We start from the raw sequence: 14,251 nt of genomic DNA, 5'->3' as shown, positions 1-14,251 counted from the left end.
ATCTATTTACTTTCTTATTAAGCCAGTGCCACAGCTTGTCAATCGCATGGGGAGATGGGAGAAAAAAAAAAAATTGGAAAATTATTTAAGAATGCACCAATGGGGGTGGGGAAATACAATCCATGAAACGCAGGCAAAGTCACATTCAGATTGAAAATGAAATTGTTCCAGACCCAAAGCTAAACAGCAATAAGAAGAAAAGGCTATAAAATCTTCTAATGCAAGAATCTGGATTTTATCATTGTATTGGCCACAACGACCAGGGCCCCGGCGACACGGAGCTGGCGGGTGCCCTGTACGGAAAGCGCCCGGGCATCGCCGCGAGCCGGTCCTGGCCGGCTCCAGCCGGTTCCGAGACGGTGGCAACCGGCCGCTGCGCGCCAAAACCTCAGCCCGCCGCAGCGGCAGGCGGCGCTGCCCCTTACACGGGGTTAGGGAGGGGCGGGAGGCACAAAAAGGAGGCGCCAGGCGGAAGGGGGCTTAGTTGGGGACACGGTTTGAAGCACTCCGTGCTGGGGAGGGGAGTGCGGCGGGGACCGCGGTCCCCGGGCCACCCGCGCCGGGCAGAGGAGCAGCAAGAAGCTGGCAGCAACGGAGGGACCGGAGCGAGGAGCGGTGAGCGGCGGGTAGAAACCGTTAGGCGCCGCCGCCGCCCTCTGCGCGCCCGCTGTGGCGCCGAACGCATCGCCGGGGCGGGGAGGAAAGGGGAGGAGAGGTGCTGGACTGAGACTTGGGCCTGGGGAAAGTGCTTCCCTAAATCTCGTTTCTTTAATTGCTTGCCTTTTTTCCTTCAACACCCAAATCTGTAATTAAAAGTTTACGTTAACTGGCAGCAAAATTCCGTGAAATCCCCCGAGTCGAGGCTGTTCTGCCGGCAACAGCTATTAACATGCATTTTTTTGAAACAGGGCTACAACAAGAACAACTTTTAATGCTATTATCAGAGCTATCAGCACGGTTTGGGCAATTCTAACTTACAGTAACATTTCAGATGTCAGGGAAGTATTTGTGGATATACTTTGAGAAGGATACATTACTGAAACACCAAAATGAGATACTTGTTTACTGCATTAATACTCCCATTCAGACAGTTTTGTATAGATTTCAAACAGCCTTATTATATCAGTTAGTATTCAACTTTGTTTTTAATACCCTATTCATATCTTATGGCATTGAGGTTCAGTGACACAGTATGAAAAAAAAGTCGAATACATAATTAAGTTGGATGTATATTCACCAGCAGATTGTAGACCAAATAAAATTATGCATTTCATACAATTTTATTGGCTGTTTGGGAGGTTCCTTTGCACTTAATAGAAAACTTCCTTTTGTACTGCAGTTAGTTTTCTTTACTAATTCTCACCTAAATGACTCAAATTGTGAAAAGTATGCTTCTAAATTAAAAAAACTATTAGCAAGAGAATTGCATTCAGATCGTTTTTTCCTTCTGTTATATTTTGCCAGAATTTGGAAACAGTGAAGGTCACATGCAGATCAACAATTACAACTGGTGATAAAAATTCCTTAACATTGAAACAACTTTCTGTGGAAATGCTTCCCAGCAGCATTGATAACATTGTATTTACTGCAGTAGTTGTTACTGATTTCCCAATCATGTTGAAATATACTTTTCATAAAGATTTGTTATTCTGCAAGAATATTCTCCAAAATAGATTCATTATACATGCCACAATAACAACAACCCCTGCCCCCAATATTTACATCATGCTTCCATTTGGAGATGCACAAAATATTGTATATAGCTCCAGAAGGTCAACTTTTAATATCCACAGTGGATTTATCAAAGTTCAACAAAAGCATATTATCTGTAAGCCACTTGTGTAGTAGTTTATGTTCTTGTTAATGGAGATTATTCAACAGTTTGCAGAATTTGGTTTACTTACCTTTGGTGTACTTGCCTTTGGCACCACCATGTGGCAAATGTGTGAATTATTCATTGAAAGAATAATCTAAGAATAATCTAATCTTTCTAATTAACGTTTCACAAACATACAGAAAAGGAGAAAATGTGCCTGACTTGCAGGCTGAAGTTTTGCGTGATGGAATGTGACTGCCAGTAAACACACAAACTGCTGCTCGCCAAAACAGGGCAAGTGTTCACTTTACAAGAAGTGGAAAGGATACCTGAAATGATGTTCTAACCTTTTATAGAATAACTCAGTGTACGGTCATTACAAAAGCAATGTCGGGGGTTCTGTGTCAAATCACACAGCTGTAGTTATATCAGTTTATATAAAATAGATGAGAAAAACCTAAAGGAGTGCTGTTACAAGAAAGGCATGAACAAAACAAGAGAAAGACTGCATAGTAAGAAATTCCAAACATCTCCAGGAAGCAGAAAATGAGTTGAAGCCAAAATAGAATTTAAAAAAGCATATAACAGAACAAGCAAGAAAGTAAGCAAAAGATCTTAAAACAAGTGGATACCAGGATGTCCAGGCTCGCATTACTGAACAAATGCTACAAGTGTTCCACAACTTGTCTTTTGGTTAGGTTTTGAATTCAGAAGTCATTTTTGTCCTCTTTTCACTTTATGGAATTATTATTTTCCATGCTCTACATTAAGCAATTTTAAAAGAGCACCTCATTTTTCCCAACCACAAATGAATTCCCYACGTTGTTACATACTGCAGCACACAATCAAAGAACACAGCTCTTTCGCTAGACTTCCATCAGATCAACACCAACCACTTACCTCTCATAGAGAAAAACTGGAGGAACTGTATTGCAATATGCTACATGCATATCAGCAAAGCATTTAACATGTTTCACACCTGTTTTTAGCTGCAATGTGTCACAGTTGCTAGCCTAGAGCATGACAGCCTAGAGTGTACACTAAGGAAAGACTTGTAACATGCATACAGCAGTTGTAAGCGACAGGTTCTGCTGCCTCACACACCTCATAGCAATCTGCAGTAGAGCCTGCAAGTAAGGGGAACTACTTTTAGAGCTGATAAATATTTCCCAACCATACTAATTCAGTAATGTAGATCTTTAACTGATTTGTCCAATTAATGTACGGGGACAAGGAAGGAAACCCTAGCTGGATAACATATTGGGTGGAACTTCGTAATACCCGCAAAGGAGTTACGGGAGGCAGCCTGAAAGGACACTGCGAGCAGCTAAACACAGCAGAAATTTCAGGGGGAGTGCTGCTTCGCTAATCAGTTCATGCCTTAAAGGGGTGAAGGCTGGCCCTCTCATATATGAACTGCACTTTGGAGAAAAAGACACAAGGTAATTTTTCCTAAGAGAAGAGGAAGTTCCCAATAGAAGCTTTCCTAGAAAGATGGACAAGGTTTTTTTTGTGGTAAGAAAAAAAGATGCTATCATTGCCCTATATTCTCCTCTTCAAGGAGGCAGAGGAGTACACCGAGGAAGACCCAGACACCTCCAGCTTAAGATGTGCTAAAGGAACGCAATCCTGACAGCAGGATTTCGGTAACTGCGAATCCTCCCCCTACCTATTCAGCTTGCTCAACTCCTTTTTACTTTCTATCCCAAATAAAGATAATAAATGTAAGAAGTAATGTGACAACAAGCAGAAGCCCTCGTTTTTATCAAAAGGAAGGAAATGCTAAAAACCCAAATAGAAAAACGAAGGAATGTGATATGATGAAGTTTATACTACACAATTTAAGCTAGCTGGCCCGCCCCCCGCAGGACTCTCTGCCCCCTGGTTGCTAGGCGCCGCCTTCCTTAGCAACCGGCGGAGCACCTCCCTTCCTGTCGGCGCCGCGGCTCCCCATTGGCCGGCGGGGAGGCTATATATAGACGTCATGCGGCAGCGCGCTTCCTTTCCCCCCGTGCCCGGCGAGGTCTTCACACGGCGTTGTCCCTGCGTGAGTACCGGGGCGCGCGGTAGCGGCGGCGGGGAGGCGCCCCGCGCATGCGCCCCACGGCGCTGCCGGCGGCCTTCTCCGCGCTGCCGGCGGCTCGCCCGGGCCCAGCCGCGGTGAAGGCCGGGGCCTGCGGTGGGTGGGGAGCAGTCCGCGCAGCCAAAATGGCGGCTGGGGCGCCTGGCGGACGCGTTGGCCCGGGCCCTCCCATGGGGGGCTCCCCATGTGGCTGACCCGCGGTGTTTGTCGCAGCAGGTTCCCTGTCGTCGCTTCTAAAGGGAAACCCCACAATGTCCGGAGGTCTCGATGTCCTGCAGATGAAGGAGGAGGATGTCCTCAAATTCCTTGCTGCCGGGACCCACCTGGGAGGCACCAACCTTGACTTTCAGATGGAGCAGTATATCTATAAAAGGAAGAGCGATGGTGAATCTGGAGGGTGGGCGACCCTCGGTGTAACTGGTTCAGGCAGCTGGGAGTAGCTGGATGTTGTGGGCAGAGCTGGACAAAACAGGAAAGTGTCAATGCTTGAGTTTTCCAGTGGCTTCTGTGTGGCCTGAAAGGACTCCTTAAGAACTGAAACATTTTACTCAAAAAAAAGTAGGCCTAAAGGTGTTTTTTAGAACTTAATAAATCAATCAAAACTGAATTTGGGTATTTCTGCTAGTTTTTGATTTTAGCAATAAAACACTTTTGATGCTTCCATAGTAATTTCTGCTTCTTGCTTGTGCTGTTTTTAAATCTGAGCTGCACTGTGTTACAGGTTTGCAGCTCATACCAGGTCCTGGTCTATGTTGGTTGGGGCTGCAAGTGTGCTGCATTAAAACCATATGGCAGGGGTTTTGCTGGCGCAGAAGTTTTTCATTAACTGCAGGATGAGAGTAACTGAAGCTGTGTGATGAGTTTAATAAAAGTAAGAGTGTGATCCTGATTAGGATCTTGTTTACTTTAAATTCTTTTGTCACTCATAGGCATTTACATCATCAATTTGAAGAGGACCTGGGAAAAGCTCCTCCTGGCAGCCCGTGCCATTGTTGCCATTGAGAACCCAGCTGATGTGAGCGTCATCTCCTCTAGAAATACTGGACAGGTATGGACCTTCCTCACTGGTCAGGAGGCCTGCAGTCTTGGGAGCAAGACTCTCTGGCCTTGCGTAATGCTTGCAAATGGTAGCTTGATGATAAAAGGGGTGACCCAAAGTTTGGCACTTGAACACTTTTCTTGAAGCATGTTTTTGTGTTACACTTGCAGTTTAGAACAGATCCATGGAAACTTAACACCCTCTGTAAATTCCTGTAGGTTTCAGGGATGAGAGGGGGCAGCTGGATAGTTTGTTCTTTCATATATTGTATTGGGTACTTCTTGCTGGGCTTTGTCACTTTAGCTGTCACTTCTCCCCCTCCTCCCCCCCCAGTTATTTCTTGAGTCATTAGCACTGCTTTTGGGGGAAAATGAACATCTGATACCAAAGTTTTGAAAGAAGAAATAATTGCTTTGTTATTGAGCAAGGAACAGTGACAAGTGTGTTTTTAATCTTTTGTGTATTTCATCATCTCTAGATTTTTAGAGAAACATTCTGTTGTACAAGGGGACACAGCCTTCAAATAAAGTCTAACTGGCTGTTGAAGTTTACCTGTGAGCTTAGCTTTTTTAGAGTAATCCAGGTGGTGCCAAGTATACTTGAAAATTATGGAGTACAGTGGGTGGATTTACAGTGGAAAAGCATGGCCTTCTCTATTTGAGCTGCACACTGTTAAAGCTTGATGCTGAGGTCAGTTTCTGGCCGATGAGCTCTCAAGTGTCGGAAGTGTGCTACAGCAAACCAGATGGCAGGGTTTTCGCTAACACCAGGAGAGGAGCTTCCTCTATGATTGGCGTTTGATAGTAGTCCTTGCCACATGCCCAGCTGGCTGAGACCTGAGAAATTGAAAGCTGTTGCAAGTTGGTAAGAACTGGTAACTGCAGCCTTAATAGACACTGTTGCAGTTTGTATATACTTAATAGTGATCTTTTTCTTTCATGACTGAAGTTACACTACTGGATATAGAAAGGATGTAGAAATACTGCAAGGAAGTTSGCTGTCTTTTTCATAAGGCCTTTATTTCTTCTCTCCTTTTCATGACTTTATTATGGAAAACTAACTTTGAAGTTAAGTAGCTAAGTTTTTTTCAAAAAAAAAACAAAACCTTTTGCTCTGTATTCCTGACTTCCTGCTTTTGATGATCTTTTTAACTCCTTCTTGTGGTGTTGGTATAGCTATTAAATGTTTTTATTACATTTCCTTCTGAGTGCAGAGCTCGTGAGGGAGCCCTGATTTCACAGGTATTCAAACAAATATATCAATTGAAATTCATCCATCTTTTCTGACAACATAACTGAGTGCCTTGGTTGAAATTGAGTTTTCCTGCCTCACCTTTGCTGTGGTTCACTTTGCAGCGTGCTGTTCTGAAGTTTGCTGCTGCCACTGGGGCTACTCCTATTGCTGGACGTTTCACTCCTGGTACCTTCACAAATCAGATCCAGGCAGCTTTCCGTGAGCCGAGACTTCTGGTTGTTACAGACCCTCGGGCTGATCATCAGCCACTGACAGAGGCATCCTATGTCAACATCCCCACCATTGCACTGTGCAACACTGACTCCCCACTGCGCTATGTGGATATTGCTATTCCATGCAACAATAAGGTAAATTCTTTGTTGCAGCATTCAAAGCTAGAGTACACCCTAGGCTGCAAGATGGATGCTTTCTGCAGGGGAAAGTTGGCTTGTATCTGGTATGACTAACAGGGTGAATAGCTAATTAAGGCTTTTAGCAATATAGAAGGTGGGTGAGAAGGAGGAACTAAACTGCACACAGTTGGAGCTTGGAGCTGAGGCTAATTTCCGGCCAAGGAACTCTCAAGTGTAGGACGTGTGCTACAGTAACCTGGCAGGATTTTTCGCTGACACCACGAGGGTCTTTGTGGCCCAGTGAATGGAGTTTGATAGTCATTCTTGCCACAGCTGGTCAATATGAAAAGGTAAAGGGAATTGATGAAGAAACTTCTCTGAAATGGTATCTGTTCTTCTCGCAAACAATCTGGAAGGCAAAGTTTAGGGAGATGGAAGACTATCTTTGATCTCTATCTAGATGTTATTAACCAAAATTCTAATGTAAGTCAAGTCTGAGCATGTGTATAAGGTTTGTGTGGTCAAGCTTTCTTATTTGTGCATACTTGCAAATGTGATGAGCGTAATCCCTGTCTTTTGGACTGGATATATGTGGGAGAGTGGGCAGTACAAACTTCCATAGGAGGGGAGTTGATTCAGGCTATGCTGTGTATTGCAAATTAATATGCTGGTGATTGAAACATGCTTCTGTTCCTGTAGAGACTTTAAAAAGTCACTGGGGTCTTGAAAAGCTGTCCTTTCTTAAGTCCAAGTGCATGATAGATTTGTCAGGCATTAGCAAATTGTGCCTCCTCTTACCAAGAAATAATGTGGACTTGGTGCAAATGCATCTTTTGCTCTTTTTGTGGAAAAAAGTGTTTTTTAAAGGATTGGCTTTGATGCAAAACTTAAATGCTTTCTTTTCCTATTTCAAGGGAGCGCATTCAGTGGGTCTGATGTGGTGGATGCTGGCTCGGGAGGTCCTGCGTATGCGTGGCACGATTTCCCGTGAGCACCCATGGGAAGTCATGCCTGACTTGTACTTCTACAGAGATCCTGAGGAGGTAGGAGATCTGTGGAGATGTGCTTGTGTGAGATACTGTTTTCTGTGCTCCTGCCCATAGTCTTGTGTGCCTGCCATGGGAGGATAGGTTTTTGCCAATATAATAATTAGACTTTACACTTAGGATGGTGGTTAATTAGTTGCCTTGTCTGCAGTCAGTGCATATTGCCTGGCATGTGGTGGTGCAGGGCATTGTTTCTGAGTGACTTAAACTATGGTTTTCCCTTGTAGATTGAGAAGGAGGAGCAGGCTGCAGCGGAGAAAGCAGTTACGAAGGAGGAGTTCCAGACTGAATGGACGGCCCCGGCTCCTGAATTCACTGCTCCTCCTCAGCCTGAGGTTGCAGATTGGTCTGAGGGAGTGCAGGTCCCATCTGTGCCCATCCAGCAGTTCCCCACTGGTCAGTTTGGGGCAGGGGGAAGGATGTCGGGAGGAAGTGGGATCTTGGGAGCAGACATGAAAAGTCTTACCTGTGTCCAGTTGGCTGCAGAGATGTGAACAATGCTGGCAATGAATCTCATTTTTCATAAACAGAGGGAGAACTAAATAACATTAATCAGGCACTTCATTCTTCTGGGAATGTCTTTGTGCATTAAACTTTCTTTTTTTTATGCCAGCTTGATACAAGGTGCCTATCTTGGCTCAGTGTTTCTTGAAAGTCACAAACAGGCTATTTTGGGGGCACAAGATCTCCCTTAGGTAGTTTTTATGGGTACTTTTGTGTGGATAGACAAGGACTGCAGTGTGCATAACATCTTTTAGTGGGTGGAAAGAATGGGGGTGCACTCAGGGTTATGTTCTGTCATTGCAGAGGACTGGAGTGCCCAGCCTGCCACGGAGGACTGGTCAGCAGCTCCCACAGCTCAGGCTACCGAGTGGGTTGGAACTGCCACAGAGTGGTCTTAACTTCAGTGCTGCTGTACTGAGAGCAGAAATAAAGATGGTTTAATACGCATTCCATTTTGGTATATTTGAGTGCTGCTTGGTACTGCTTTTTTCCTGTTGGTGTGTTTAAAAAAAGTTGGTGTGTTTAAAAAGAGGGATAATTCTTGCCCAAGGGTGGGAGCTGGAGGCCTGTAAGCTACTGCTTTATGCTGTTTGTGGAGTCAGCACTTTGTGCCTCTGAGTGAAAAATGCTTCAGGCCACCCTGGGTCTGCTCTGCCATTTCTGGGCTTGAAATGGCTGCTCTGGCCAACAATAGTCTCTAATTTAAAAAAAGTGGTATTTGCTGCACCTGCCCATCTGGTAGCTTTCCCTTAAGTGCTGCCTCTGCTGCAACTGCAGTTGGGCCCCTGAGCAGAGAACTGAGGTTTGTATTTCCTGCCTTGCCTTAGCTCCACCTCTCTGGTGACACCATGTTGTGGTTTCTGATCCTGGCAGAAAGGCTGTATATAAAGTGACTGATGCTGTGAGTAACTTTACTTTCTTTCCAAAGTGAGGGTGTGTGTCACATCGGTGAGTATGGGCAGGGGGGGTGGGGGCAGGGGCAGGGGCAGACTGTGCCTGCCCACCATTCTCTGTGGTGGAGGCATGGCTATGGGTGATGGAACATCAATTCTTGCATCTTAAAATGCAATATTACTGATCTTTTTCTGTTAATTATAATCCTCAATAGTAAAAGCAAATGAATAAATTGTTGCTGTGACTAATAGCATTAATAGGAAGTACACTGTTTGCCATAAGAAACAGGATATACTTTCAATTGTATCTCTTTTTACATACTGCTGTGGTCTCACTATTCTTTCTAACTTCATGGCAATCAACATAAAAAGAGTGCTAGATTGTTTTGCTGTACATATGCCTATTATAGTAAAAGCAAACCTGGAAAACAGCCTGAAGTAAAACAAGCTACATATATTGTGTGGCATTAGTATGTTCAAAGGAAGTTGCTCATTTTTTCTTCTTGCATCTGTTAGGTGCAAGATAACTAAAGATATCATTAGTAATTAAGAGGTTTTAGCTGAGATGTATGTACCCACTGTACTACAGTTTGGCCCCCCCAATTTTAGAAGAAAGAGGCTTAACTGGATGGTGACCTTAAAGGGTTCTTCCTATTTTGTTTGTAAATTATGTTCTCTGGATGTCACTTTCTGGCACATCACTTGTTCCTTACTTTCAAGACATAGCACTGGGAGGCTCCTTCCTGCCCACTTGAGGTTTGTCAGGACCACAAGGTGGGGTGAGAGCCTGCTCATCTGGGGACTCCTGGTGAGTGTTACTATGCCTTAGCTGGATCAGGGGCAGGCTGTACAGTCGCTACTGATTTGCTCCCCAACTCTAAGAATCTCTCCACCATTACCCAAAATTATTTGTCATCCTGGTGGTCTTTTACCCTTTCACATGAAGAGCTTCCAAACTCAAGAGCACAGGCTTACACCTCTGTACTGTATTGTCGCTATTACTGTTTCACTGTGCCCCTTTTCTTTATCTATTCTGTAATTTCCTTCATGATAATATGTTCCAGAAATACATGGTCATATTTTATACCAGTTATCTGACAGCTCCTGTGTAGCTGATGGTGCTATTTTTCTAAATCAGTGATAGCTGCAGCTGATTGCATGTTACTGGAATATTTCTGGCATGTTACTGCAATGAGATTGTTTTCATGTGAGAATTTTCTACAGGATTGCTTTGGGTTCTATGATCATAGGTCTGTCCTTGAAGACCAGGGACCTCTAGTGAGATAGGATTCTTTTGACAAAGTGGGGGTAAAAGTATCTTTGTCAACAGCCTTGCCAAGCTGGTGAGGAAGACTTTAAACTAGGTTCATTCATGGGATCGCAATAAGAGTTTGTAGTTAAGTGGTGGAGCAGTGATCAGGAGAGGGATGAAACAGGTTGAAAGGGGCCCAACCTTAAGTGCCTGTGCACGAATGCATGCAGCCTGAGAAAAGAGCAGGGGGAGCCACAGTTCTGCATGTGGATGTAGAACTATAGTGGTGTTGGAACTGCTGAGATGGGGTGGGAGAGCTTATGTGAGTGGATGAAGAAGCTCTTTAGAAGAGACAAGCAGGGGAAAAAGATGAGGGAGGGTTGCCCTTTTCATGAAGAAGCTTGAAACTATGGACCTCTTCTGTGGAGTGGGTGACAGGCTGGCCAGGACCTGATGGGTTGGGATCAGAGGAGAGGTCAGTAAGAGTGACGCTGGTAATATGTTACCGCTTGATCAGGGTGAGGAAGGGGACAAAATCCTCTTTAAGCATCTGAAGGAAGTCACCAAATAAGAGACCCTGGTTCTTATGGGAGATTTTTAACCTCCCTCATCTCTGCTGAAAGAGGAACAAAGCAGGATGCAAGCAGTCTGGCAGGTTTCTGAAGGATGTTGGGGTGACTTCTTAATGCAGATGCTCCTGGATCTGCTCCTCACCAGGAAGAACTGATTGGGGGATGCGATAACTAGTGACAGCCTTGGCTGCAGCAACAGAAGCCAAGTATGGGAGTGCTATGTCCCCCAGCATGCCATGGGGCACAAGAGATGGTGGGGAGACGAGTGCTGAGCTGGGGGAATCTCAGCCCAGGTAGGCAGAGGCACAGCAACAGGGACGTGCAGGTGGGGCAGTGGGAAGGTAAAGGCTGGAGTGTGGGTTGGGGGTGTGTGTATGGGTGTCAGCCCAGAGTTTTCCCCATCCTTGTCCTGTCTGAGATGGGACAGCTCAGTGCATTGCATTGATTCACTGTACCTAAGAGTTGCTTCCACAGTTGTTCACCGTGTGGGGAGTGATGGCTGAGAGCCTGGACATAAATGAAGCGTTGGACGAGCTCAAGGAAAAGGAGCTGAACGAGTGCAAATTTTATCTGCAGGAACTATTTAACATCCCACAGGCTTCCTTGGAAGGTGTTACTACAAGCCATGAACTGACTGAGCTGCTGGTCAAACGCTTCCCAGGCAAAGCCAAAGAAGTGCTGTACAGTCCTCTGGACAAATGTGGCTGCAAGGACCTGGCCATGCAGCTGATGGAGCAGGGAGCAGGGATTCACAGGTGAGTGCAGCAGTCAGGTTCTGTGTGGGGACCAAGGCTCAAGGAGTCAGGGCTCTGTGGTCAATGGGAAAAGGCAAGCAGCCACAGGCCTCAGGGAGCTCTCCTTCCCTGGCATGTGTTGGTTGCACTGCTGCTCTTCCTTTTTCTTCCTTCTAGACCAAATCCCCAACAGGGCTCTGAGCTGCTGTGGGAGAGCTGCCATTTAGCTCAGAGGCAGTTAAATTCACTGGGGGATCTTCTCAGATGACTTCTTAAGAGAAGGATAGCCTTGCTGCATACTATGACTTAACATTTGCTTTTTATGTAACTTAATTCCAATTGTTAAATTAGTAACAAATTTTATTAATATCTGGTGTTGGCCCTCTTTACAGACACCTTTTTACTCAGGCTTTTGCTGCTGCACCTGGTTCTTGGCTCCAGGAAGTGCCTGGTGCCTCTCCTTGGGGTTAGAGGCTGGGGCAGCTGTGCGGAGGTCAAGGCCTTGAGTTGCCAGGTGAAGAAGCTGAAGAAAGAAGTGAGCAGGCTGCACAGCATCTGGAATGACAAACAGGAGACCAATGTGGTCTCTTCAAAGACCTTGCAAAGGCAAGAGCCCAAGCTGTGTGGTGCAAAGAAGAAGGGATGGCTAAAGATGATGCCCAGAAGAGCAGTGAATGGAGACTCTCATGATGGGGAAGGCTGGAAACTTCTGGCAGCAAGAGGAAAGCTCCTGCTCTACCTGCAGATCTGCAATTACAAAACAAGTACAGTACTCTGGGAACAGGCAAAGAAGCTCCGTCAAGGGAGGCATTGCCTTTACCTAAGCCTGAACCAAGTTTCTGCAGGAAAAGGAAAAGGCAAAAGAGAAAGGTAGCCCTCCCCCACAAGAGGGAGGGGAGGGAAGTGCCCATCTGCTGACCTGACCTGATATCTTGGGAGGCTTGCTGCTTGCTGGGATCCCAGATCTGGGATGTTGCAAAGGGATCGCTGAGACTTGTCCGACCCATGACACTTATCAATGTGGGCAGTGGGGATACTGCCAGGGGAGACCTCAGTTGTGTCAAGAGGGACCACAGAGCATTGGGAGCAAGGGTGAAGGCCTTGAGTGCCCAGGTGTTCTCCTCCATCCTGCCAGTGAGGGGGAAAGGCTCAGGCAGGAGTGAATCCATCCAGCAGGTCAACACCTGGCTGCAGAGCTGGTGCTGCAGGCACAGCCTTTTAAGCAGCACAGGCTTTTATGATCACGGGACCCTATCTGAGAAACAAGGACTACTGGACACAGACAGGACCTGTCTGACAAAGAGGGGCAAGAATAACTTTGCCAAGGGGCTTGCTAAGCTAGTGAGAAAGGCTTTAAACTTCAGTGGATTGGGGAAAGGTTGTCATAACCTAAAAAGAAGGGAAGGCAAAGGGGGCAGTAAGAAAGTGTCTAGGGGATGGCATGATGGTGGAGGCTGTTGCACTTCCCCAGCACAGCTGGGAGCCCATGTGAAGTGCCTGCGCATAAATGCATGCAGCATGGGAAACCATCAGGAGAAATCAGAAATTTGTGCTAACAGAGAAATCCTGACTGAGCTTGATGCAGAAAAGAAGAACACAGAAGGGGGAAGCAGGGGTGAACTACTTAAGAACAATATGGAGAAACTGCCCAAGCATTCAGGGAGGCAGTCTGGAAAGCAGAAGCTCAGGTAGAGTGGAAGAAAACCTAAGGAAAATGAGTCCACTGCTCAGTGGAGCACAATCACAGGATGTTTGAGGTTGGAAGGCTCCTCTGGAGTTCATCTTGTCCAACCCTCCTGCTCAAGCAGGGTCACCTAGAGCAGATTGTCCAGGACTGTGTCCAGATGGCTTTGGAACATCTGCCAGGAGGGAGACTCCACAACCTCTCTGGGCAACCTGATCCAGTGCTCAGTCACCCTCACAGTATTAAAAAAAAAAAAAGTATTTTCCAATGTTCAGACAGACCTTCCTGTATTTCTATTTCAGGTTGTGCCTGGTTCCTCCTGTCCTGTCACTGGGCACCCCTGAGAAGAGCCTGGCTCCGTTGTCTTTACTGCCTCCCTTCGGGTATTCATACACATCGAGAAGATCCCCCYTGAGCCTTCTCTTCTGCAGCCTGAACAATCCCAGCTCTCTCAGCCTCTCCTCATATGATGTGTTAAAGAATAGTGGACTGAAGCTGTCTAGAATTAATCACTTAGCATAACTTGCTTAGCATTAGTAGCTAAATTTGCTGAAGCCTTAGGCTGCAAGCAGTGAACTTTCACCTAGATATTACCTAGTTATGTGAAAGAGGGCCCTGGAGCTCGTTCAAGCTGGAAAGATAAAGTTACAGCTGAGAGCAGAAGCTGCAACCTTGAAGATAAGAAAAGCAGCAGCCTGCCTAGAGACAATGAAGGAACCCAATGAAGAAGGGGAAGACCCTAGATCTAACTATTACTATTGGTCTGAACTATCACATGAGGGGTGGGGAACTTAAATTGTAAGGGTATGATTGCCCAGGAATTTTTGTTTGGGATCCCTCTTCGGAGGCACCCAGCTTCAGCTGTAATTACCGCATGCGTGTCATTAAAATTTATTTTGTTCCGATCTGACTTCGAACTTCTGCCTCAGTGGGAACCTAGGGTTGGACCCTGTTATGGTGGCTGGCAAGCTTGATTTTCCATAACATGACAGGTGCTGACAGATGCTCCAGCCCCTTAACCATCTTCATGGCCTTTGCTGGA

General features: G+C 45.8%; 2 protein-coding genes and 2 non-coding genes across 14 annotated transcripts; all 4 read left to right on the top strand.

Moving 5' to 3' along the window:
• The first annotated feature begins 3,782 nt into the window (after positions 1-3,782).
• On the top strand, positions 3,783-8,533 carry LOC112973078 (40S ribosomal protein SA). 3 transcript variants are annotated; one of them, XM_026080459.1, is made up of 7 exons: positions 3,783-3,863; positions 4,116-4,283; positions 4,829-4,947; positions 6,294-6,539; positions 7,439-7,567; positions 7,798-7,966; positions 8,378-8,533. In XM_026080459.1, exons 2-7 carry the CDS (start codon positions 4,151-4,153, stop codon positions 8,470-8,472), a joined length of 891 nt encoding a protein of 296 aa, XP_025936244.1. In that variant the 5' UTR covers positions 3,783-3,863; positions 4,116-4,150; the 3' UTR covers positions 8,473-8,533. The 3 variants fall into 3 exon arrangements, with proteins under 3 accessions (XP_025936244.1, XP_025936254.1, XP_025936263.1); XM_026080469.1 differs by having other exon boundaries at positions 3,805-3,863; positions 4,113-4,283; positions 8,378-8,526; XM_026080478.1 differs by lacking the exons at positions 3,783-3,863; positions 4,116-4,283 and adding an exon at positions 4,290-4,371 and having other exon boundaries at positions 8,378-8,526.
• Positions 5,600-5,759, top strand: LOC112973113. The gene has a single exon (XR_003255886.1). It is a non-coding gene; the product is annotated as a small nucleolar RNA SNORA62/SNORA6 family (small nucleolar RNA).
• On the top strand, positions 6,701-6,859 carry LOC112973118. Its single transcript, XR_003255889.1, has one exon. It is a non-coding gene; the product is annotated as a small nucleolar RNA SNORA62/SNORA6 family (small nucleolar RNA).
• LOC112973088 lies at positions 8,506-14,119 on the top strand. 9 transcript variants are annotated; one of them, XM_026080535.1, is made up of 5 exons: positions 8,514-8,531; positions 8,902-8,975; positions 9,688-9,775; positions 11,266-11,546; positions 13,512-14,119. In XM_026080535.1, the coding sequence occupies exons 2-5, from the start codon at positions 8,971-8,973 to the stop codon at positions 13,729-13,731; spliced, it is 594 nt and encodes a 197-aa protein (XP_025936320.1). In that variant the 5' UTR covers positions 8,514-8,531; positions 8,902-8,970; the 3' UTR covers positions 13,732-14,119. The 9 variants fall into 9 exon arrangements, 8 of the variants coding, with proteins under 8 accessions (XP_025936338.1, XP_025936349.1, XP_025936320.1 ...); XM_026080553.1 differs by lacking the exon at positions 9,688-9,775 and having other exon boundaries at positions 8,506-8,531; XM_026080564.1 differs by lacking the exon at positions 9,688-9,775 and having other exon boundaries at positions 8,506-8,531; positions 11,252-11,546.
• Positions 14,120-14,251: the final 132 nt, after the last annotated feature.

Source organism: Apteryx rowi, unplaced genomic scaffold (genome assembly GCF_003343035.1).
Source record: "Apteryx rowi isolate R43461 unplaced genomic scaffold, aptRow1 scaffold_1153, whole genome shotgun sequence".
Classification (NCBI taxonomy): Eukaryota; Metazoa; Chordata; class Aves; order Apterygiformes; family Apterygidae; genus Apteryx; species Apteryx rowi.
Note: the sequence above shows the minus strand (reverse complement) of the source record. Positions and strands in the feature narration are given on the sequence as shown.

Coding starts and splice junctions, on each gene's coding strand:
- LOC112973078 (XM_026080459.1), top strand. CDS start 4,151: ATGTCCGGAGGTCTCGATGTCCTGCAGATGAAGGAGGAGGATGTCCTC. Junction 4,284..4,828: donor CTATAAAAGGAAGAGCGATG/GTGAATCTGGAG, acceptor TGTCACTCATAG/GCATTTACATCATCAATTTG. Junction 7,568..7,797: donor TCTACAGAGATCCTGAGGAG/GTAGGAGATCTG, acceptor TTTCCCTTGTAG/ATTGAGAAGGAGGAGCAGGC.